This window comes from Gymnogyps californianus, chromosome 1, assembly GCF_018139145.2.
Source record: "Gymnogyps californianus isolate 813 chromosome 1, ASM1813914v2, whole genome shotgun sequence".
NCBI classification, from domain to species: domain Eukaryota; kingdom Metazoa; phylum Chordata; class Aves; order Accipitriformes; family Cathartidae; genus Gymnogyps; species Gymnogyps californianus.
In genome coordinates this window covers 73,183,859-73,210,098 of record NC_059471.1, presented here as the reverse complement: position 1 = coordinate 73,210,098, position 26,240 = coordinate 73,183,859, and the positions used below count along the sequence as shown (strand labels likewise).

The window sequence follows — 26,240 nt, the reverse complement described above, 5'->3', positions numbered from 1 at the left end:
TAAAAATTGCTTTATTTTGATCAAAACATTGTGTTGCCATTGCAGTTCTCCTCCACCCTTTAAATTTATTACTCTGGCTGCTCTTCAGATTTTTTCTAAATACTGTTGATACACCACCCTTTCACTGGCATTCCTTCTGGTTTCCCATGTATTATTTATTTAAAAGATTAGTTATCTCAGGTCCAGTGCTCTTCTTGCAAGACATACAGGAGCTTGAGTTGCAGTGTGAAATTATTGCGGTGGCTTAATTAATGTAATTGATTTAATAGAGGCAAGCAATGCCCTACCGAAATCTCTCAGATTACAATATCATTACTACACACTGTACTACATCTCTATATACTATGCAGAAATAGATCCAGTGTGTATGCACAGACTATGTGTATACACACAATGGGTGCATGCATGTATGTTTGTATTGTGTACATATGGTGGGTGCTGTATAGTATATATAGCCTATTTATGGTCACACTCAGTCATGCAGGGATTAGCAGTGTTACCTGATAATATAAAAACACAGACAATAAAAACCTGTTTAAATTAAGGCCAGCAGGGAAGACTGGAGTAAGGAAAGAAACATGGATCACTGACACTGCTGACAAAGCAGAAGCAGCAATTTCCTGAGCCAATAAGCCAGCATAGCACATGGAAGTACTGTTCATGGGGAACTGGTTGGAAGTTTCAGCTTCTGGACAACAGGGCGAAAGAAATACCAATTTTTTCCACCACTGAGAGTTACTTCCAGATCAGAAGAATGCTAGCACTCATTTTCTGTTTTTCCAAACACAGGAAAAGCTAGTCGATTATAAAAAGCCTCCCCTCCCATTTTAATATACAGTCTTTGACGTACAAGCTTCTATGTATTGCATTAGTGAATGCTGAATTAGAAATCATCTTTCAGCTGTTTCTGTGACATACATTCCCCACTGGTACCTAGCTGTATCTGATGCTTACATACACTCCACTGCCATACAACCTTGACTAGCTATTGCTTGCTACACAATAGAGAGGTCTACAGAACAGTAAGATGAATCACTGTACCTAGAGAATACCAATTTCACTATTACACCAGAAAAAAACAAATAATGAGTGTCTCTGAATCTTTATAGGTTTCTAAACTGTTGGGAAATTCCAGGGAATTCATGAGATCTCTTGAACTGACTTCAGTAGAAGCCAGATCAGGTCTATTTAGCATTGCAGAAACACTTGGTTAGATATTGTTATTAAAAGCAGGTCTCCACTGAAGTTCATTAGCTTTAGTAGGCCAAAAGTATGACTTATTTCTTATGGTCAGTGGCATATAATATAAACACAGACAATAAGTTTGGCATATATCACAGTGTTCTTAAAGTATGTAGTCTTTTAGCAGTCTGTGCTTGGAATTTTTAAGGGAGTAGCAAACAACTGTATGGTTGGATCTTGGCATTCAGCACTGAATTTGGGCATAGGTATTAAAAGCAGAAGTAGTCAGGAGCTTGTGTTGCTCTATTACAAGGAAGTTTCTACTTTTTGTTATATTATTTTGTAGATAGTCTGAATTGGTCCCAAACCACTTGAAGTATTTTTCAGGATGCAAGTTACTAAAATACTGAATTTGACAGTTTCTCTGCTAATAGGAGCAGACACTTTAAGAAGCCTGCAAGCTGCCTGAGCAGCTAGAAGGGCCCCAGCTATCAGGGATAAATGCTGCCGAGTCAGGGATCCCAGACCTTAGGGCACCCCTTGCCACCGGGGCAAGTGGAAGAGCAGACTGGGCAAACCTCCCCATAAGCAGCATCACGAGTCTCCTGACAAACCCAGCAGGTACCACAGAGAATGCTGCCTTAATTTCAGCAAAAGCTCTTCAGGCTATTAGGTTTCAGACAAAGCAGTCAGGCTCAATGAACCAGAATTTTTTCTGATCAGTTCTACTTACAGATGAGTTCCCCAAAGGCGGGAAAGTCACCCTTTCACTCTCCTGCTGTTGAGGTTTTTTCTTCCTTTTCTTTTCAAATCTTGTTGTTTACAGCCCATTTACACCATTTTGTACTAAGCCTGGCCATTCTGAGTCAGCACTAGGCAGGAGACAATCAATCAGCGTTGCCCTAGACCTGCAAGCAGACTGAAAGCGGCAGTCGCCTTCCCAGAAGGAGAAAGAGCCTGCAACCACCTCTTTTCTCTGCGTACCCGGCATCCGAGCTGAATGGGAGTCTTGTTTTCGCCCTTCAGAGTCACAAAATCCAAAGGCGAATCTGACCGTAGTGACTAGCCAGCAAACAAACCATATGGCAATATTGGTTTGCACAACTTTCTCTTCAAGCAATCCTGACTAACGACCAAATAGCAGAAGAGCCCCAACTTCCCTTTGTTAATTCTCCAGTGAAGGCATAGCTCCCCTCAGACAAATCCTTGTAAAAACTCATTCAAGCAGCTCTAATTAGCCTTTTTGGGAGAAGTTTTTAAGAAACCTAGATATAGCAAAATGTAAGCATGATGGGTCATTAAATATCTCTTAATTTGAGGAGACACTCAATTTGACATTCAGGAACAATATCCTGAGACAGTATTTTCTTTTTAGAGAGATGTGAAACTGAGGTTTTGACTCCCATGTGCACAGGAAATCCTACAGCAGCTTCTATACAAGTAGAATCATTGCCAAGTGCTTGGTGTTAAAAATTACCAGGATTAAAAAAGCTCAGAGAATTGCTTTAAGAATCACAGTGTTTCAAAAACATAAACTTATGTCTTTTTATATTCTCCTATTTATTTTCTGCTTCTGGGGTTCCTGCTTTCAAGCTTTTTCCAACCACGGTTCTTGCCTTAGTGAGCCAAGATTGTTGCAAGATCCCATTATACAAGGATATGGAGTTTTAAGAACAGCAACAAATATTGTGAGCCTCACCATAAAATAGGAGGAGTTGGCAGCGCCGCAGTAAGGATATTAACTTTCGTGTCCTCCCAAACTGAAGTTTCTATAAATAGCATCTGTCTGCTTTTACTCCTGCAGTTAATTACATAGATTTTCCTGCATTTCCTCTTCTGCAGTATCCCTGTGAATTGGTATGTTAGCTGATGGACTGAAGCAATGCTTATGGATGTTCCCCAGTAAACACCTTGGACATTAAGGACTAATACAAAAAAAAGTATTTCTGTAAGTGGGGAGGTTAAGTGGGTAAGGAGCTGTCTCTGCTTTCCCACTGCAGAAGGGGGCAACTTGCCACTGTGTATTATATTTTTTGGCAGGTGTGCCAGGCCCAGCTGAGTGGCCACAGGATCATGACATGGCTGGGACTTCTCCTGCATGCATCTCCTATTGTGTGTGCCCCATCCGGTTTAACCTTGTCTTTCACAGTGGAGAGCTGGTTGTTCCGTACTCTGGACTGGCTTGGGCAAGACATTAAGGGGGAAATTCACCTCACCCAGCTTTGGACACCACCAGGGAAACACCTTCCTCTGCACTAGTCACTTATGACTTCTTCTACAGTCAATGGAAAGTGGTAAGTGCTTTTGAGCATGGGCTTCACCTGACCTGTTTACCTACTGACCCACTTCAGGATGTTCTTGGTGCCCTAGAAGTGCTGGTCTCTCTCCACCAACTGTGATGGCACTTTTTCAGTTATTTGAGATCATTAGAGCAAAGTTCCAGATTTGAAAGCTCTAAATGTTTGATCAATGACTCTATATGGTTAGTCCTTACAACTCAAATATTACTGGTCATTAAGTATCTGCAGAGTGTTATTTTCCACAAGTATCATGCCTATAAGCTAACTACAGCTGCCTGAATGCTTTATTTCTTTACTTTCCAGCCTCTGCTACACCTTGACTAGTTTCTTACCTAGTTTATTATACAGTAGTACAGATTTTCAAATCCTTTGTCACCAGTCCCTGTGGCTCCACAGGGGCCAGCCGGCTGATTTGCCAGGGGCGTGCATGCAAACAGGGTCATAGAGGGGACGTGGCCGTTCAGCTGGTGGAGGAAAAGACGTGGCACCCCTCTGCTTTCTGGGCACGCTTCTTTCCACACAAGACACCGATCAAAGGTACATATTCCACAGTGCTGTAGCCTCCTTCGCACTCCAGGACCCCATGTGCCAGACATAGCCTTTTTGTGAATCACAGATCAGGCCGAACAGCTGGGTCGGGCTCATGGCGTGGTGGAGCAGGAGATCCTGCAACACGTAGCTGGCAGGATGCGAGATGCAGGTGCCCTCAGGGCACGGTAGACAGGAAAAACATTTCAGTGAAACGCATGCAGAATGTGAGAGACTTGCTAGGTCCCCGTAACATTGCTCTCACTTCTGAAGGGCAGAAGCTGTTCCTCAATAATGTCTTACCATTGCACTGAAAAGGTCTAGCAGGGCTGCTCAAGCCCTGCACAAGATCCACTTCCCTTAATGCTGCAACACTGAACATCCCTTTTTGTCTTTCACACATGGCTCCTGCTCACCTTAAGACCCAAATCTCCCCTCTCTGAAAAAGAGAAACTAAGGAACTCAGGAACGGGATTTGGAGGCTGCTTGTGGTACATACACATATGTGCCTCTGTGTGTGCATGCGCATCTGTGTGTGTCTATGTATCTCCTGCAGAATAGAAGGAAATGAGGAATGATGCCATTTTGGCTGTTGTCTCTCCTCATCCAATTCTGGCATTTTTAGCAGGCTGTTCGCACTGAAAGCCTCTTGCCTTCTTTCTGCTAGTTCAAAACATGTATGCCTGTCCCCTTTATGGAGAGCCAGATGGGATATGTCTCATCTGCAAAGGGCAGAACAGATTTTGTCTGATGTGTGGTACCATGTCTTTACAGCTATTTTTATAGTTCCTAAAGTCCTAGATTCTGACTGAGGCCTCTGGGTAGTTCCATAATATTAAGCATATTAATATTAAAATAAGTCCTTTGGAACAAAGGTGATTCTTTATGAGAATCAGGGGTAATTTGATAGATGTTTCTGGCAATATCCAACATGAGAAATCTTTATTTTAGGATCATATAAATATTACAAAAGTGGCCTAGTAAATTAGACAATGTGTTAAAATTAGATTTGCTTCACCTTCTTATGATAGGAAGAAGTTAATTGTTAAAATGGAATAATGGTAACTCCAAGCATTCAAAAACCATGACAAGTCAAATCATGAGTTATTATATCAGTAATGTATTTGGGATCCTTTCTCCTTGCCTATGGGGTTTTCCATCCTTAGGGTTCAGGTGGATGCCATTTTCAAACTGTTCCACACAACCATCAGGCCAAAGGCATTTTTTGGTCGATGTTATGATGCTCACATACATACCCACAAAACCCCAAACCATAGAAAATACTTCAAATGTAATCAGAGTTGACGACTGTGAGAGGATGAAAAAAATGGGTATATCTCATCTCTAAGCAACCAGCCTGCTCACATAATAAGAACTCAATAATGATTTCAAGCTGTAGAGTGTGTGGCATCTAAAAGGTCAAGTTAATAGAGTATCTTGGGCCGGACAATCCCGTAGCTCCTTCTAGCCTTAAAAGCAGTGTCATACCTAAAGACTCAGCTTTTAATGGCCTAGGCTATCAAAGATGAGCTCATTAGGCATATTATCAGCATAACTGATGCTTAGAACCTCTCTCTTTTTCAACTTTAGTCCTTGATCTGAAGAAAATCTGTACAGTTGAAGAAAAGAATCAGACATTGGGAAAGGCTCTGGGGAGAGCTTGAAATTCAAGAGATAGGAGGCTGGATTCAGGTTAATGGCAGGAGAAATCAGAGAGCAGATACCCAGCAAAATGCAGAGTGGTTTGGCCAGTGAGATGGAGGACGGTCAGAAGCAGCCATGTGACAACAAAGGAAGAGCTCTGCACAGGAAGGAGACATCAATGGATGGCAGGGATTGCTCAAATGGAGCACAGAATAATCCTCAGACATTCCCCAGTTTTAGTGCTTTACTCCAACTCCTGAAAAATAGTAAAGGGCCTACATTTTAGTTCAGGTTATCCAGTAAATCTAGTGCTCGGCTCTTGGCTCCTCAGGCTTTTCCAGTTAGCTCACATTTCTAGAGGGTGATACCTTGTAGGGACCATGCGTCATCTGGACTGATTTAAAGCCAATATCTACTTCACCCCCTTTCCTCCAGAAGACCCCATAAAAAGGAGATGCAGGTGTAGTGCAGTTAACAACAAAAGCAACCTACTTGTTATTTTGCAATCCAAAAGCTAGGGCCAGCCTTGTGCATGTGTGTTTTGTACCAGTTGGAAGCTGAATTTGCTGCCTGCCTCTTCTTTGCAACCTCGCACACTTGGACTGTGTGGGCAGGGAGGGCTCAGATATGAGTTCAGATACAAACATTTATGCTTTCTCAAACCTTATGTGCACAGTTTTACTTAGAAAGGGAAAGGAAAGACTAAATTCTTGGGAGCATCTACATTGTCAAAATCTTTGGCTAGCAAAGCCTGGCAAACACTAGATTTTACAGGCTTTTTAAAATAAGGCTAACTCTTGTTTTTATTTATCATGGATTATATGTCCTCAGGTTTTAATATAAATATTCAGGACTCTGGATTCCTCGTGTGACTGAGAGGTTGTTATAGTCAATGGAAAAATTTTCACTGCCTTGCGACACTCTAGCTTGCCTATATTAATAAAAAAGCAGTTTACTAGCAACAGAGAAAGTCCCAGTCCATATGAGAACAAGAGTTTTTCAGCTTTTGACCAGTGGGGTGTTGCATACTTTATACTCCTTTTTTATAGTGAAGCTTTGCAAGGGTGGCCCTTGACTCTGGTGCACTCAAATACAAAGGCTTTAAACTGTTTTGGAATTAAGGATTTAGCAAACAAACACAAGAGTCTTCAGAGGCTCACACCCAACCGTTTGTTATCTTTCTGCTGCTGTATCTATTTGTAAAACTCAGCTATGTGAGCTGGGGATTTCGTAAGAACTTTCAGCTTCTGTTTAATATCTTTAAACTAAGTTTCTCTCCTGTTACTCCTTTGTGGAAGAAAGCTTGTTAATATGAACCCTGAGCACTCCAAAACAGACTGCAAGTAAAACAGGTTTTAAAATATAGCCCACTGACTTATAGACGATTTCTCATAATCGTGGGGTTGTAACTGACAATTTTGGGATATCTGGTGTCACAGGTTCAGCCAATATCACTAAGTGTAAGCACAATTCATCCCAGGTTAGGCTCTCCAAACTTGCCAATACACAGGCGTTTTCCTTAAACCTTAAACAAGTAGCTTAAGGGTTATGTGAGCCTTTGTCTTTTCTTACCTTGCCTTGAGCACTGTGATTGAAAGTTTAACGTTACTACATATCCAATCCTTAATTCACTTTCAGTTACTGTTTGCTGAACACGCAGTGCAAAACCTGATCTACATACCATTTCTTATATGGCATCAGCGTGTGGTGGAGTCACCTGTTTCTCAGTGGCTCAGCAACTGGCTCGCTTCCCCTCCCAGCACGGGCTCACGCGACCCGCAGCATTAGTGTCTGCACCATCTTTCTGCTCAGACATGCCGTACTTGAGCCGCTCGTGAGTCTCCTGGCACCGATAAAAGATATGAACAGTTTGCTCTGAGAGGCGATGCGCTTTGACATCAGAAAAGAGCAAAGATTACTGCTGCTTCTCCTCTAACCACCAACCGTTGCGTAAACAAGCTAGAGGGCTGTCCAGAGAAAAGATGAAGCCTGAACGGTGCTTGAACTCCTGGGGGCCAGGGGTGAACCAGAGCCCCACAAAACAGTGGGTTGCAGAAGCCAGCAGGCAAGTGGCAAAAAATCCAGCAACCCGCTTTTTGGAGTATCCGCAGCTGCCTGCAAGGAGCCCTTGGGTGGGTGAAGCTTGGTGTCTGGGAACATTGCAGAGTGATACTGTGTCCTCCTTATCCCATTTTGGCATTTCTGAAGCCAGGAAAAGGATTTTTGTTCATTCCAGCTTACCCTTGAAGTTAACCCCAAGTGTAAGCAAGTCGGGAGCTGGTTAACCAAGGCAAAAAACAAACACAGAAAATTAAAATTGGGAAGTTTTTTTAATTTGTCTCCTTTTTCTGTGTGGGATAACATTTTTGTACTTCCCTTATCAACAAAGGAGCAGACCTAGCAAAGAAACCTAGGCCAATTCTCCCTTTTCTCCTTGCACAAAGTAAAGCCTTGTTGTTTCCATATTCCAAGAGCTGGGAAACCCAGGAAATCCCTGCTAAGTTTGCAGTAGCATCAAAAGAGTTGACAGCAGGATTGGTAAAGGGTTTGTGGCTTCACACAGTACCAATATCAGGCCATGTGCTGAACTAGCACTCACCTAGGGTCTGAAAGGGGTTCATAATTATCTACACACTTTTAAAAGCAACTACAAACATATTGCAAATGGGGGAAGGCAGGATGAAGACACAGCACCACATTATAACTACAGGCTGTGAGACTCAGAGGTAATGGCTTTCACTTCTTGGGTTTTCAGGGATTTTGTCATGGCAGCATCTGAACTGTGGGACCCAGGTACTCTCCCCAGAAGATGACCCAGTCCTGTTCTGACCTCGTATCAAGACTAGATGTGTATACTTTATGCCTATTTTCCATGATAACAAGAAACCCGCTAACAAGTATCAGGGGCTTGCTATTGTACTCAATATGATCCCACCTTGGGATATCACAGGATCAGGACCAAGGGTCACACCACTAAATGCATCTGTGCTGCAGTTTAGACACAGCCTGGAGTGACCTGTGGCAGCCTTTTATGCTGCTTGAGGAATCCCATATTGAAAGGGTCTGCTCTTAAACCCCAAGCTAAAGTGATGCTGCACAGTCTCATGTCATGCCCAGTAGCAATAATCTTCATTATTCTCATATTATTTTTTCTTTAAACATCTGCATACATTTATTTGCTTGTGACTTTAGACTAGCTCTTTTGATCTGGATTATTCTGTCTTCTGTATTTCAAGTCTATCTATTGGGCTTTCTGTCTTCACCGGCAACTGCACTTCTCTCCAGAAAGCGCGGAGCGCAAACCTCTGAGCGAGAGGTAGGCATTTTCCATCCCTCACTGGAAAGACCTACCACAAGGGAATAGAAAAATCTACATAAAACCGAACACACGTTATAGCATACCGCCGCCTGGACGTGCGTAGGGCTGGCGGCACCTAACGCTTTCCATCAGAAACCTCATTTTTGGTTGCCACCTTTGGGGTTGCCCCAAGCGCCGCGTCCGCCACCGACTGAACTGGCGCACCAGACAGGAGCAGGGAGCCAGGAGACGTCACGCTGTATCGCCCATGCTGAGCGCAGAGGCGGCCACAATCGTGGCACACGGTTTCAGTCAGAAAGTGGAGTATTTTGACATGAGTCAGCTGGTAAAAACTCCCGCCGGCCGCTGCTTGGGGACCTTGGATAAAGGCCGGTGCGGAGCTGCGAACACTTCAGTGGAATTTTTTTCTTTCTACACCCAAACCTCCTCCTCCTCCCCACATGTAACGGGAAGTCAAAAGCAGCCGATAAAGTGTCACCCGCGGGTCCGTATCCCGGGGCGGGGGGCCCGTACCCGAGGGCGCCGGCTGCCCGCCGGGGGGAGCGGGGCGGCGGCGCGGCCGTTGGGGCAGGCTGCGCGCGGAAGCGCCGCTCCCCGTTTCCCGCTCGCGGCCCCCGCCGCCCCCGCCCCCGCGCCCCGCCAGCGGCCGCGCCATGGCGTACGGGACGGCGGCCGGCGCATCCCCCGCGCCCTGGGCCGGCCCGGGGCCCGGCCCGCCAGCGGGACGGGGCGAGGCCCGCGGGAGGAGGGCTCGGCTCGTCGCCTGCCCACGTCCCCTCCCCGGCCGAGGAGGAGGAGGAGGAGAAAGCGAGCGAGGTCTCGGTTGGACCTAAGCGGTTAAGAGAGGGTTTGAGAGAGCCCTCCTCCCCCCCCGGAGGGGAAGAGGAAAGGAGAGCCGTGGCGGGCGGCGGAGGATGATAACTTAGGGCCGTGCCTGGCGGTGGGAGCTGCCCGCGCTGCCCGGGCCAGGGCGGCTGGGAGGGCGGCAGCGATGTCCCAGGGCACGGCAGGAGGAGAGGGAGCGCCCCAGGTGCTGCCGGAGGGGAAGGAAAGGCAGAGGAAGAGGAGGCGGAGGAAGAAGAAGGAGAGTAAGACGCGGCTGGTGCGCTCCAACTTGCTGTTACCTGAGGCCGAGGCAGAGAAGTCCAAGGGGACGGTCCTGGCCAGCAACCGCCTCAAGACCACCAAGTACACGGCGCTCTCCTTCCTGCCCAAGAACCTCTTCGAGCAGTTCCACCGCCTGGCCAACGTCTACTTTGTGTTCATCGCGCTCCTCAACTTCGTGCCGGCCGTCAACGCCTTCCAGCCGGAGCTGGCCTTGGCCCCCGTGCTCTTCATCTTGGCGGTCACTGCCATCAAGGACCTGTGGGAGGATTACAGCCGCTACCGCTCCGACAAGGAGATCAACCACATGGAGTGCCTGGTGTACAGCAGGTGAGGCGGGGCAGGTGGGTGCCAGGGACGGGGAGCGCTGTGGTGGCAGCCGGCGGTAGGGCCCGCCGGGCACAGAGACTCGGGCGAGCGGAGGTGTGGAAGCAGGGCAGCGAGCAGGTAGGTTGTAGAGGGCTTTCGTTTCCACTCCAAGCGCAAAGAAACTTCCAGTTGCCCCTGGAACTGGTGTCTCCCATCTCTTTACTCAGAACTGTGGGAGTTCCTACAGTCCTGTACCTTCAGGTGAAAGCAAATCCACTGTGATCGGTGGGGTCCTGCAGTAAATCACTGATTTATGAGTAAGCAACATTTTTTATGGGTCTACACATACGCTCCAGGCTTGTTAGTGTTTTATGCTTTAAAGGAAGGACAGTGCATGGCAAAGTGAATGTAAGCATCACAAGCAGTGTTTGACTTGCAAGCCTTTATGCGAACACTTCCCAGTGCGAGTGGTAAATTACACCAGTGTATAGTTTCAGGCATTAATTTGGTTTTAGCAATATGAGACCTCACGCAAGTAGTCTGCTATTAATTCTTCCTGAGTGAAGGAAGGATAGAGGCCGGAGGCTTCTGCATTTGAGTTAGGTCTGTGAGGTTTCATGACATGCGAATTCGCCAGCCTAAGCTATGTTTGCTTTTCTAAAGAATGAGGCAGTCTTTCCATTGAACATTTAAGTGAATGCTTTTTATTTATCGTCTCAAGTGTCATCATTCCCTGTGACTTTGCTATTTCCCAGTGCTCGTGGATGGAGCATTAGGTCATTTATTTCCTTCAGAATTTTTTTTTTTTAAAAACTATCTGGGCTATACATTTAGAGCACAACCTTGGTATCCATAAATCAGACTGAAATATCTTTTGCACCAACATTTATGTGCTCAGAATCCAGCTTTACCAAATTTTTGTTTTGTTTTTCTCTCAGTACCAGATAGTCATCTCGTAGTACCTAAGGCTAAGGTTTTCTGGGCACTGAAAGAAGAATATATTTTCCGAGAGAGCAGGTTTTAGTTCTGTTTCTGATGCTTCTAAGTCTAACAGAAACGAAACACGTGCCAAGAAGCTTACACTGATTCCACAGGCTGTCTGGGAGGGGTCCTCTGGGCTGACGTAAGCACCGAGGCAGAGAGCAATTCTCCTATTGCAAGAAAGGCATGTGGAAAAAAAAAATAAAATGCTAAAAGGAACTCAGAATAGGCTGTATTTTCAACATCAGCAGACTCAGCTTGTTACTTCACAAACTCGTATCACACACGAAATCTCACCCTGGGATATTCCCCCACCAGTAGATATGCATGCATGGGAACACAAGTAAAATGGCCTTATTTCTGTAAACTAAACCTAAAATAACGTAGCCAAATCACACACATAGGTATCGCTAACCTAAGGCTGTGCCTAGCACCTTGCTTGCCTGTAGTTGTCCTTAACTCTGAACACTTCTGGCATTGAGGGAGATGGGTGGCAGGAGGGCTAGTAAGGGACTATTCTTGCAGTAAAGTAAAATAGTGCTAATGAGGACGGTTAATCTAGCCTTTACCAAACAAAATCAGTTTAGAAATAAGCTCTCCTGTCTCCTAGGTTGAAAAGAAAGAAGAAGTACCTGTTGCAGAAGCTGTTCAAAATATTAACGAATACCAGTACTGGGATATTAATTCTGGAATGTTTCTCCCCCCTGCAATTTTCCATATCCCTCTCTGCTGCCAAAAAAGTACACATGACTATGAGAAAAGGTGTACCTTTGGTGTTAATATCACTTGTGCTCTTTTGGGAGTCCCAGCTAAGTGCATTGCCCTTTGTAATGCTTGTGCCGTTCCAGAGTAAAAGTCAGAATTGTTCCTTTTACTGCAGAGTTTAGATTACTGTTCAGTGACACACAGATTAATTTGGGAGTAGTTTGCCTTTGCATTTCCATCAAAGGCACATGTGGGCCTAGTCCCTGTGGGGCAGTGAATGTAGAAGCTTAGGAGCTCCGTCACCTATTCAGGCACAGCTTTCTGGCTGGGAGCAGAGCTGAACAATGCGTCCTTACAGCCCACTGCAGAAGCCTGGTCGCCAGTAGCAGCTCACCTATTTCCACCTTCCAGCAGTCCCTAGGAAAAGCTTCCTTCCCACAATTAAAAACTAAAAACAAAACAGGAGGTTAAAATAATTTGCTTGTATGTTTTTAATCTGCCCACTTTTTCTTCTTTTTTAGCCTTTTTTAAACTTCACCAAGTCACCTTTTTGAACATCCTCCAGCCCCAGTGAGCAAGATGGGACTAGAAACTTGCTATTTTTAGAGATAAAACCTAAGATTCTCACTAACTCGAGTGACAGGGAACCAAGATTAAGAGATTTGTATCAAGGTCATGAAAGTTGCTGGGCGTCAGTTCAGAAAAGCTGTTTTCTCAGAAAGGTGTCATGCCGGGAGAAACACAAGCGTTTGGACGTGACTTTTACTTTGTTTCCTTAGTATCTTTGTTTCTGGAAAAATGTTGACGTATAAATGTCACGTAAGGAAGTAATAAATGACAGCTTTTCTCCCCGCATCCGTTTTATGCTCATCACTTTATCAGTTTTACCACCTTTTGACCAAGCCAGACTCTCTCTCTCTCCCCTCCCCACTCTGCCACTTCCTTGTGGGGCTGTGGAGGCAGACTTTGATGCAAATGCTGTCCTCGGTAGAGATGCTACTGTAGGTAGGGCAGGTTAATGAACATAAGCTGCAGTTGTGTGCTCCCTTAGGGCTGCCAAAGAGCAGCGACTCCTCTTGCTGGTCAGTACTTCGTAGTTCTGAAAGAGGCCGCCTGAGAGACGGGATGTGTTTGAGTGCCAGGGCGTCCTCTGTGCAGTGATGGGCTTCCTTTCCTGCTAGCCTCCCACACAGGTGCAAGAGAGCCACCTCAAACAGGGACTACAGCATTCAAACACAGACTACAGCAAATGACAGTCAGCAACTTGAGACAGGGACTTTTGCTTCACAGTGGCAGAGAAAAGACCTCTATCTCATGTTATATACTGTTTAGTGACCAAGTAAAGATTCAAGTCGGATCCTGTGTATTCTGTCATATATCCTCCTTGTGCTGCTTTCCTTGCTGCTGAAGTACCCGTCCCCTGTTAGATACAAGCAGCAAATAATGATGCAAGTTGTACAGGACAGAGAGAAAGTGGGGGTAGGCAGAGCCTACTGCTACTCAGGCCAGCTCATGAGGAGGTTCGACAGCATGCAAGCAGTGTCCACTGTGAGGTCCTCTGGAACAGCCTACGCAGGCAGATCATGTCAGTAATCTGATGTGGGGGAAAATACTATTCTCCTGCTATGCTGACTGCCTGACAGCTGGTATGCAGACTAGGCCTTCTTCCTCCCGCCTGCCCAGTGGTGTGGACTCAGATGACCCATTCTCATACAGGCACTGCTGAATCAATGACTCAGTGGCTCATAGTTGGCAACACTTATCAGACGATAGAACAGCAAAGGATGATGCAACCTAAAGTAAAAAGTTGAAGAGAGATGCAGCTTGTTTTCGCAGAAAGAGGACAGCTTTCATTTAGAAACTCTGGATGTTTTGGAGAGTCCCTCAAAAGATACTGCTTTCTAGAGTCAGATGGTGGAAAGGGAAAAGACCTGATTCTTTGAATAAATTGAAAGAAGCTGTTGAGTTTGAATTGGCAGCATATGTCGAGGAATGAAACACGCTGGAGAATTGCAGACTTGTGTTGCTCTGTGATGGAGTTTGCAGGTCTGCCTGTAAGAGCAGCCAGGGTCTTGACAGGCAAAGCGGGAAGGTTTCTTAGCCAAGAGAAGTTAATAGGGCCTCTCTCTGGAGGCCTTTAAGGGCACCTCTCCTGTTTGGCAATACAGAGGAAATTAGGCCCTTACTTTAGGAGGACAGTTTCACAGGTCATCTAGAATTTAGATTCCGTGCAGGTGCTTAAGTTAGGAATGCTGGAGCACAGCCAAAACTCTTTCTTAGTTGGTTTAAATGGAGGGAAGTTACAAAGGCCTTAGAGCCCAGCCTGCAGAAAATTGTTTTGTGTGCATAACCTTTGCAAACCTGTGATCATCTTAAACTCCTCTCTTTGTTCCTCTTCCTCATTTCCGTCACCCAGGGATGGAGGTTGAAGACTGGAGATTACAAATTCTCAATCTTAATGGTGAAAACTTGTTTGGATAGTTACTTTTCTGCATTATTATCTTGGACTTGGAGGATGGGAGGGTGTTTTTTTTCTTTGCAGTTACTGTCCTCCAGTGCTCACCAGCTCTGGCTGGAGTTGTGGATCGCACGTGTAAATGTTTGGTCCAAATCATTCCAGGATGCACACATTGCTGCCGCTGTTAAATATTTGATAGAACTAAATTTGTCACTGGAGCAGAAGTGTTAAAACTCTTCTAAGCAGGGGCTTTGTTTTCAGTGTGCTGTTAGAAAGTATGGTGTACATTTACATGGTATGTAAATAGAAGATGAATAGTGATAACTACAATCACAACAAATAATGGCACTTGTCCAGCAGGGAATTACATTTTGTTACTAACTCAGTGCTGTGTTGGTGAAGTAATCTCTGCTAAAATTTTTCTAGGAGCCTTATGTTCAAAACCAAAGGGCTTTGCTTTTTAAATCTACTCTCTAATTCTTGCTGTGTCCATTGAAGAGTATTGCTAAAGAGTGTAATGGTCTCTGCATACTGATCAGAGAGTGATAACTGCTTCTTCTGTCAACCTGTGACTTAGAAAATCCATGACAAATTGGAATTTATGACTGGATATTTGTCTCCCCTGAGGTGTGGAAAATGTTTAATGGGGCACTCAGGCAGCTATCAAAGCAGGCTGTTTTACATTAAATGTTAATTTCTTTCTGCAAAACTCAAGAGGAGGAGAGAAGAGAGTTTGATGTGGGCAATGTGTTTCATACAGTTTCCAAAATACACTCCCTTCTTCCTCCCCTCTGTCAACCTGCCACTGAAAGCAATTCCAGCCTTGGAGAAAGAAGATAGAGCAGTGTTACCAAATCCTCACAAGGGCACAGCAGATCCCGCTCATGGCCTCTAAAATAGCCACATGATGACTTGCCCTGCAACCACTTCACTTCTTAGGTGCCTTATTTTGCTGGCAACACCAGTCTCTGGGGAGTTGGGTTATGATTATCTCTCACTACTACCCGAATAGACCAGAGTAGCTTCTTGTCCCAAAATGTGCTGGCAGGGTAAGACATTTCTCACCAGAAGAAATAACCTTGTCTCATCCCTTCCAGAACACAAATGTCACTAGATGTGATTCAAAAGGAAACTACCTGGGATTACTCAGTTTCCTCTGTGAGTGAGCTTGGTACCCAGAAAGCTGAAAGCAGAAAGTAGCAGTCTGAATCTGTTGGTGAAGTCAGTGTTCCCTTGAGTTTCAGAGAGGTGCAGCTCTGTTCATCTTACAGTGTCTTTCTCCTTCACTTCAGTTTGGGCTGGGCTGGCAGTGAGTAAACTCACTGGGAGATGTCGTAGAGGCTCTTCTGTTAGACTGATAGGGAACAATTTCATTCTGCAGTAGAGTTTATCCTACTAGCAACGGATGTCTGTGCTCGTCTTCCGAGATGGAGCCAGCTGCAATGCACAGGAGAACCCATCTGTCTGTCCAACTATATGTATGCAGTTTATTTGCTATTCAGTGTAGGGCAAATTTTCTAAGTGCCTGAGCTTCACTACTGGAAAAGAAAAATGCTTGCCTCTATACTAAGTTCTTTCATTTGTATAGGATGTCATGAGAGCAGTTGTAGGCTGTTTCACATGCCTCTGGCTAACTGCCAAAGAAGATGCTGTTAATCTGCACTGAAAGACCTAGTGATGTCCCCAAATTAATTTTTGCAGATACGTGCTGCACTCTGGAGAGACGCCATAGCTTGTGCTAAGCAGACCGCAGCCCAGAAGTATAGGTGGCCACCTTGCGCACAGATCTACTTGCTCTCGTGTGTCAGTATTATCTTGAGACCATGGTTATTGCTAGAGGTGGCTGAAAGAATAACAAACCTACTTGATTCTGTCAGAGTACATTTCCAAAGAAACTATACAAGAGGAAAGAATTGCATGTATTGTTCAACTCTGCCTGATACTGTGATTCCAGATTCCACCTTCCATGTGTCATCTAGTCAGCAGAACTGAAAACCAGAATTGAAAACCCTGACAACCATGCTATAGATCAATGTTTTATGAAATTGCTTATTAGCTAGCGTGGCATAACTAAGCCAGGGCATTCCTCCCGCTAGCAGACCAGTCCTCCAGAAGTACTTATTAGAGTAGTGCTCTCAAGCTCTGCCTGGGAGGCCTTAATTTTACTATGGGAGTGTTGGAGGACTCCAGGGAATGAAGAATATTTAAACAGCTTCTTGTGATTTTTCCTCCTCCTTCTGACTAATCTTGTCTGATAAGGAAGATGAAAATAGAGAAAGAAGGAGGGTCCCTGCCACTGGGCAGGACTTACTCAGATGCCTCATCCAGGCTTACACAACCCTTATGGATGGACAGGCTGCCTACCTTGACGCAGCAGCAGGAGAAGTCCGAGTGCCAAATGTCCCCTTGCCATGCAATCCAGCATGCTCCCCATTTGCAAGGTAGTCGCTCTGCCCAAGAGCAGTCTAAAAGGTGCCTCTTGTCTCCCCCTGCAACACTAGGCCTTTTGGGTGTGTGGAGCTTTTGTGTATATATACAGTAAGGGCAATGCAGCTGGCAAGCCAAATGCATGGCTTCAGAGTTATGCCCAATTTGCAGGATTTACGCTGTGCAGGCTTGGTTTTAGCAACCACATATATTGAGAGCAATTAAGTTCATGAAAAGCAGAACAATTTGTTTCGCTTCACATAGTTGGGGAGGCGAACCAGTTTCCACGGTTTACCTTCAGCCTCAGTGTTTTCACTTGGGAGTTGGCACTAATGCAACTATGTTAGTGGCCAGTCATGTTTGTACACAGAAGACATCCACAGCAGAAACACTAACCCTGCTGCTACCCTGAAGCAGTACACTCTGCCTCACCTTGTCTCACCAGGATGTGGAAGAAAGACAGTGGGAGTCTCCACACACTGGGCCAGGGAGAGTGCATTTCAGTGAATGGCTTAATCATAAAGTGTGGAGCTGACTCGATGCTAAAAGCCAGGACACTGACTTCTTACTGATAAATTTGCATAGGTATGGGCAGCGGCTTCCTCTGATGTATGTCAAGCACAAAAGTTAACCCACACCCAAAATCCAGCCACAACGCAAATGTGTGAAAGATGCTAGCTTACAGCTTTTCCTAGGTAGGTGCTTGTGGTGGTGTGGAGGGGAGAGGAGGTGCAAAGGACGTGACAGTGACATCCTGTCCCAGGAGCTTGAGTGGCCTTAATATTGAGCTCAGCTGAGGAAATGTACATATACAAATATTTCTTTGATTCTGAAAGATTTGATAAAGCAAGCCTCAGATTTAGTTTGAGGAAGATGACCTGCATGTTTCTGAATGAGTTGGTTTAATCTTTGCTGTGCGTCCAGGAAGTGGGAATGAGGGGGGTTCAAACTAAGAGCTTACAGTGCCTGCAAGATGTGAGCTGAGAGGAACAACTTTCTCTCTTTTGCTGTTTCTAGGATATAGGTACACAGCCTGTCCATAGAAAGCTGCTAGCCACCCCGCTAATAGGGTGTACTGTCGTGTGACTGCTGAGGATATCTAACCCTTATGAGCTGGCAAACTACCACCTAGTTTTTTGCTCCAACAGGAGCAATGTTTTATTCTGTTTTGAGACTGTTGCAGGTGAAGATCTCTGCCATGGTCAGCCTACATCTTTAAGGCCATGTTGGTCAAAGGACAGTCTTGAACTGGCAAGGCGTGTGTTTTCAGGGGCAAGGCATGCATTTTAGGGGTGGGAAACATCTGCCATCTCCTCTGCTATTTTGTTACAAATTTATTCTTGTTTGAGCACAATTTCTCTAGAGTGACAAACAGGCCAGTCTCTCCAGTGCAGCAGCCAACATTTGCATCATGCCCAGTCATTTCATAAACCCAGACTCTGCTGGAGATTTGTTATAACAGACATGGAGGTCACTTGTTTTGTTTTTATGTTCTGGTTGCCTGGAAATACTGACCTACTTCAAGGAAGAGTTTAAAAGTTTGACTGACAACTGCACTCCAGTTCTTATGTATCTGTGCTGCTATTGTATTAACATTGAGGGTGTGAGCACTATTGCAGAATATTTGGTATTTCTGTAGTTTCAATGGAGGTTTTAGTTTTGACCTTTTGGAGAGAAAGAAAGTCCATTATGAAGTGACAGCATTTGTAACCATAGCTCTTTTACCTTTGTATGTTATCTTATGCTTGCTAGGCTTTTTCTAGGTTGCACAACCATACACCTATATGCTTGCCCCTTGTCTGTTTACCTTCCTGCCTTCCAGTAACAAGCTGAATATGCCTGTTTTGGCTATGTTAGCTGATTTTGTTTGTTCACTAACAAGTTGTTGGGCAAGTTGCTGTGAAATCTCCCAAAATACTGAGGCCAACACAGGAAGTGCTGAACAGCAGTCACCTAAATACAACTGTGAACATGTTCAGGATCTCTCAAAATCCAGACAGGGAGTAAGATGCCTCAGAAGAGATGCCAGTGAACAAATTCTAGCAGGCAGATTTAGCAGCCAAACCATTAAAGATGTAGGAGTTCATTAAGTTCATTAGAAAGACGTAATCTATTTTGGGCAAAAGTAGATTATAAGAAATCAAATCTAATCCACCTAAGTCTGATCTTGCAGTTGTAGTGCATTATTTTTGTGTGGGCCCACACTTGTATTTGGGAGTTCAGATGCTTTCTATATTTTCTTTTTCTCCCTTTTTAGAATTCCCATGTTCTCATTTTCAGCTTACCCTTGCTATACTTTCCTCTGGTGTACACCTGCAAAGCTGTGAAGCAAAAGCTTGGTCTTATACAGTTTACCAGAATAAAGACATGTATTGTTTTTATCTGCACACTTGAGAGCATTTTGATCTTCCTTCCTTCACTATCATATGTTCATATTTTATCAGAGATGCTTGGATAGCGGTGCCTGTCTCCTGATAGACAGGCTGATTTGCATCTTAACTCTTCTGCATATGCCATTAGTTGTCTTCCCTGTAAACAGCAGAGAGCCGCTGATTGTAGCTGGCTGGCAGAAAGTCCTCTCAAGTGCTAATTAGGTTCTCTCTGACCTGACAAGGGTGTTTCCTGAAGGAGTTTGTCAGGTTCTTTCTGGGACATGAGGTGAGATTTATTTCACGTTGCTTTTAGCTAAAAGGTATGTGTCCAGTCTGACCAAGTCATCTACACTTGTGCCACAATCAGCAGAGAGCATTGAATAGTTCGGGGGGGAGGGGGAAATCCTTCCAGTTTATTTGAGACACTTACCTTAGGTTAGTTTGAATCAGGAGGTCCTTACCTCTCTCCAGTGATGATACAGCTGAAGCTGAACTAGATGACTTGCTTATACAGCTAAGTTCAGGTAAGATGAATCCCGTTAGTAAACTCAGAGGGGATGGATTTTAATTCCTGTTGATACTCCTTGTGATTTTTGGACTGTAGAAGAGTAGCCTGTCCTGCTCAGTATATTTAATGATTTATTTAAGAACTACACTTTGAGAATCACAGGTGTAAGTATGTTTACCTGTCAGGTGAAGGGGATAACCCAGTATCCACTGTTTCATCTCCTGCCACATTCTGCCTTCAGCATTAGCCATTAACATATTGTTCATACTTGTGAAATGTATTTATTTCATTTATCTCAGTGCTGAGAAACAATGTAAGAGATGAGTTGTTATCAATAAATAATTTTCCTCTGTGAATAACTGATTAGATTTGCATTTCTGTGGAGTTTTTCAGGCTGCCCACATAATGTGAGGAATCTTGGTATTTTGGGATGTTATTTGCTCTTTAACCTCAGATGCAGCTTTTGGGGAGGAGTGTTGAAACATAAGGTAGGAGGATCCTAATTCTGCTTTTTTCTGTTTGTCTGGATGTACCTAAATATTAGGTCAACTAAAACCACTTTGCAAGCTGTGTCTCTTAAAATGCAGAGGGCAGTTGTGTGCTTGACATAATCGTGGCTGTTACAAGAGTGAAAGAGGGGCTTCGCTGTCAGGCATCTCACAAATACCACATATGGCTATTGGGCTTATGTTTAAGTCCAGTAGGATCAGATGTTAAAACCTGCAAGCAAGATTGCTAGGTGATCAGGGATTGAATCAGAGAGATCAATGGTGAAATTATTCTGCTGATTTTGAGTATCACTGATTTACCCTTGGTTGCCAATTCTATGCTGGAATTCTAGTGCCTGTCCGTATGGGAGCATAGGCACATGCAGACGTACCATGTAGCTGTATAAGAGGTGCAGCACCATAAGATGTCACGCCACTGTTTGCTATCTTGAAAGTCCTAAATTCTGTTCATCTGATTGCAGCATTTGACACTCTGCTCTTCCTGATCGTTCAGGCTTAAATGTACTGTCTCCTATCGGGTTTTTCTTACATATCTCTCTCATTTATTTTTGGTGCAGTTCCCTGTGCCTGTCTGCTTTTTGTGACGGGATCATGGCTGTGTGTGGGAGCTCCTATTTCTGTCAGATCCTGTGGGAGCTTTCCAAAATGCAAGTTCAACAGAAAAGCTGTACCACAGCTGAGCCAACCATCAGTCTAGTAGTGCTGATGTTCAGTCTGCTGCACCCATTTTCCAAGAGTCCAATTTAAAGTCCGTAATAGCCCTTGTCATGGACTGAACAATCCATGATATCCCTTCAATTTGAGGAATACCACAGCGGACTCCATTTTTTAAGTCCTACCATGTTATATAATAAACTTGACTTATTAGCAGTGAAATAGCTTTTCTTCCTGGAGTGGGACATCTGCCAGCTCATGCCAGAAAAATGTGTGTAAAACCAGTAAGACCCATCTGCCGAAGAATATTGCAGCATAGGATCCCCAGCCTGACAGTGTATCACTATATGTAGAGCTAACAAAGCTAGCACTGAATTGTAGTCTAGGATGAAAAGTCAACAACCAGTGGATTTTGTGTATTTGCCAAGTGTTTTGTTGTTGATACGGTTTTTATTTGGGGTTTTTTTTGTGCTTGGTTTTTCTTCCAGTTAATAAGCCAGGTAGAAATTATCAGTTATTGCCCTAGTTTCAAAACTGTTAAAGAATCAGTCTGATCATTACCAATCTCACTAAAGATAAAACTCATGAGAAAACTTAAGTCCAAAATATTTATTCCTTTTTCAAACAGAAACACTGAAGAAGAATGTAGCATGATAAAGACAGAAATAGTGTCTTTGAAACACATACAGTATCTCTACCTTTTAAAGCCTTTGTTCAGCATTTTAGTGTAAGATTTCTCTAAAATTCCCCATGGTTATTCTAAATTCAATCCTCCTTGGAATGCAGGGAGCAGAAGAGGAGGAGAGTTCCTGAGTTTATTTTCAATGGTATTTGGTTTGGCTTGCAGGATTTTTATAATGCTAATTTGGTCCTTGCATATTAATTCATGTTCTTCCTCTGCTGCTCCTAAATTGGAAACTTTCCATTTTACATCTGGCAATCTTGTCCTCAGTTGTTTAACCTTTATGCTTTATCACTAGAAATAGCTGGTTTGTGCAGTGAATCCAGCCTCTTAGTCGTAATAATATTGCCTTCAGCTGTCCTAACTGGCAACTTCTAGAAAGGTTTTTTGGTTTGTTTTTTTGTTTTGTTTTTTAACCACTATTCACATTTACAGAAAGTATACCTGAGTTGATGGTGCTGCACCCTACCAAAAGTTTTAAACAAGAAAAATATCATACGTGTTCTTTACTCTTTACCACTGGAAGAAAGTTTAGAAACACAACCACATCTACAGTAGTTAAGACCAATGGTGCATTGCCCCAGCTAGTCGAGCAGTGTTCAAACGAGATGCAGACCCGATTGCTGATCATTTGGGAACAGAGTTCTTACTTTTCCAGTTACTGAATATACATCCAGATGTCCAACACTTCTGTGGGATGTCTCCTCATCCATGTCTAACTCTTTTCTGACCTGCTTTTGTAACTCATTAGTTCCAGTTAGATTCCACAGCAGTTCGTTCCACAGAGGTCATACACAATATGAAAATATCGTTTGCAAAGGAAGGGTCCCCAGTCAGTGTTCCCTGTAACTTTTATTACTGTGCTACACACCTGTACATATTTCGTGGGAGCTCTAAGGTGGTATGCAGTACACAGTGAGAAACTATGCGCCGTGTATTTACAAAGCTTAGTCTGTTCATCTTTTTGCTCAAGTATAACTCAAATAAGAGGCAAAGCACAGAAAAAGAGAATTTTTTTTTTTTTTTTAAGTGGGACTTACTACGCAGTTGGTTACATGAATGCCAGTCCTTAAAACTCTCAGCTGCAAAAAGTGTGTTTATATGGCACCCATTCAGCATGAAGCAAGGCTGTCCCAGCTGGTGTATCTAAACACCTTCAGAGCACCATGCAGAGGTGCTTGCTGCTCTGGAAGCAATATGGGCCATTGCTGCTGTGCTGTCTCTTAGCAGGGCTTGTCGGCTCGAACGCGGCCAAGTTCACATGACTAACAGTTTTCTGTTTGTGGATGGGGCACAGCTGGTGGGAGTTTGGGACCGTGCACCCTGCTCTAATTTATTGTCCTTAGACTGAAAAAAGCTAGTAAGAATGTTCAGTAAATGCAGATGGAAATTGCATGACTACGCTTAATTTTGGGGAGTTATTTCAGTTTAACTGTGACCAAATGGATGGTAAACCATGATTCTCATTACTGGCAGTTAATGCAGCAGTGTTTTGTTAATAACTTTGGATGAGGAAGTAAATTGTAAAAAATAGAACCCTGTCAAAACACTTTTTTTTTTTAAGAGACGTGTATATAATAGGTGGGATTTACCACATCAGCACAGATCAAATTACCAGAAGACTCATGATTCAGGGTTGAAAAGGAAATTAAACAAGCTGGATATAGGCTTAAGATATTCAAGTGAAGCAGATGTAAACAAGTGCAAGTTGTTGTCCTTCTGCCATATTTCTGCCATCTGAATCCAGTTTTACTGAGAACTTAAATGAAGTGAAAAATCTGCTTTTGAATTCTTAGGAAGGGAGCACAACATTCTTAGGAGTTTTGCGAAGCTTCAAAAAAGTAACCTGTCGGTGCCACAGCAGTGTAGGCAGTTCATGTTCCAGAGTAATGTTTACCCTGCTTGAAGTCAGCAGGAGAACTCTCTTTGAGCCATGAGTTTTCCCCTGGCTTTCTAAAATAAGAGCCTTTTTGCAAGTCAGACCTTCCTTTGGTCAATCTGACGCCCTCTGTATGATGTACGGGATCACCTCCCATGGCCGTAAACTTCACTGGCTTTCATACTTGATGTCTGTCTGCATCTGTCCCTGTCATAAGGGCAATCCTTGGTGATTTGTGTAGGGAATTCAAAGGCACATTTATGCCGCCCAGCAAGGAGGTCTGTGTTGGCACTGCGACAGGCTGGTGTGTTGGTATGGGCAGAGCCCAATGCAGCATTACGCAGATTAGTGTCTCTGAGCTGCTCAGCAAGGCTTGTAGCTAGTCTGCGTGAGGCACGTAATGCTTCGTTACGGTCATACTGCTTTGAGAGGAAAGCTGGCTGTACGGCAGTTGGTTCAAATGTCTCCAACTTGAGTTTCAAGATTATTTTGCACCTCGGAGGACTCTGTGATCCTGATTTACATACACGTTCTAATCAAGAAGAAATATTGAGGTTAAAATGTTTACAGCTGTAGACAGCACCATCAAATGTTCAGTCCTTGGACTGGGAAAGTATTAAAAAGATGATTGGGAGCTTAATAAGTCTTAAAATGTGTACAAGTGGAGTCATAGCTGTTTCTCTGTAAGGAAGCAGAGGGCATTTTGTAAACATCAGTCAGTTTGCTTTACAAGCGAAGGGTGGGTACAAGGAGAAAATGGCCAGGGTGACAGTTTTGCTGTCTTGTCAAGAGAAAGTGTGACTTCACAGTTAGCAAGGTAACAGTTTGTATGCTGGGACAGCTGTCTATTTTGCATAGCTGTGCTGCTTATCAAGAAACCTCTGAATGATATACAGCGAATAGCCACCAAATGGGTAGCCGTTACAAAAGCAGAGGTAGGTCTTTTTCCGCAGGCCTCCAAAGAGTCCAGAAACTGATGGCCAAAATAACCACAGTGTTTTCATGGTACTAAAAGCAGGCAATGCACAATAGTCAAGAAAGTGGAAATCCAGTCTTTTCACCATGACCTGGGATTATGCTTTGGCCAGCTCAAACTTTTGGTCCTGGTTTTACATTTCCAGGAGAGGTGCTTTACTTCTGAAGTTGTGCTTTGAACTCCTCTGGCACAGAGAGGGCTGATGGTTGACAAAAAGATCAGGCTGCAAGGGTGGTACAAGCAGTCCTTAATTCAGCCTGCTAGGAGAGGGGAGAACAGAGCCAGACTTCATGCATCAGTAGCACTGGGTCTGTCTCCTGTTTCAAGTTATTAAAATTACACTTCACTGGTTTTTTAAAAGGTTTTTTCCTAAATGCTCTCTAATGCCCATAACAATTTAGATGCTGGGAAGTAAATATTTTTCTTCTACCAGTGTGTTTTGGGTTTTTTTCCCACTTGGCAAGCACTGGTATTTGGGGGTTTTGTGTTTTGTTTTGGTTATTCTTCTATAATATTTAGGATGAAGTAGAAATTAGCTTTGCTACCAACACCTTGCAGATATACACACACAAAATACTTGAACTTGCCAAAACAAGTTATTTTTTGCATCAGCATTCTTGAGTTTATTTTCTGCTTGCATGTTTTCAGAAAAAGAGTGCTTCTTACCAGCTGCTGTGGACAAAACATTGTGTCTGCAAGATTGACAAACTGATGGCTTTTTAGTTAGTACTGTAGAGGTCAGCTATGGGAGAGACAGTTGGAGAAAAATACTCAAGATTTGATTATTAGAAGGCCGCTTAAGATAAGACCAATGTTGAGATAAATTAAAAAATAAGGCAAAAGACAAATGTGGTTCTGACCTCTAATGTCAGAAAAATGAACTGTTAGTGCTTATAACTGGGCCTTGAAATGAGCCCTGGGAGTAGACTATGGCTCTGTGATGGTTTTGATTTACACCTAGCCCTTGATTTCTTTTTTTGATGGACAGTTTTCTATATCATGACAGACTAATTTTGCTTCACAAGCACATGAACTCTCCCTGCAGCAAGATGGGAACATCACCTGTAAGAGAAGGTCGGCAGTCCCAAGGCAAGCTATATCCTCCCCAAGTCAGGGCTTTAAGGGTGTCAGTGAATGAAGATGTGCTTACCGTATCCTTCCTGTTCATTCACAGCACTGTTAAATATCCCATCTACGCTAGAGTCATGTTCCTTCCTCCTCCCTTTTTCCTTTTCTTGTTTGGTCTAGCGTCTTGTTGAATTGCTGAAAGGCCTTCAAGCATTTTGGGAAAGAGGATGGTGTTGAATCTTAAACACACTTATGGGGAGTCAGCAGATCTCCACTAGGGTCTTCAATGGGATTTTGAGCAAGTTTCATAACCCCTTCTGTGTGTGAAAGTCATAGTCTACAAAATGGGAACAGCATGATTTATCTCACAGGGTTTTTGAGGATTGAACTGGGGCTTCTAAAAGAGGTCTTTGTTGTCATTTGATTCCCCTTAAAACTGATTGGGAGTTCAGTGTCTTGATTTTCTCATTTCAGGGATTTTCAAAGCAGCTATCTTATGTGGAAAAGCTTAATTTTTTATTTTTTCCGTTGGATTTTTGGGTTATTAGTGATCTGATTTCAAAATCTCTTTAAATGGAGTAACAAATAGGTTATGGGAAAACTACAGTCCCAGTTACAAAGAAGTCTGTATCTAC

At 43.7% G+C, this 26,240-nt stretch overlaps 1 protein-coding gene across 1 annotated transcript in view; it reads left to right on the top strand.

The window, feature by feature from the left end:
• The first annotated feature begins 9,964 nt into the window (after window positions 1-9,964).
• The window catches only part of ATP10A (ATPase phospholipid transporting 10A (putative)), a 118,300-nt gene continuing 102,024 nt past the window's right edge, over window positions 9,965-26,240 (top strand). Inside the window, exon 1 of the mRNA XM_050914159.1 lies at window positions 9,965-10,407. Coding sequence (XP_050770116.1) covers window positions 9,965-10,407 — 443 coding nt within the window. The remainder of the gene's footprint in view (window positions 10,408-26,240) is intronic.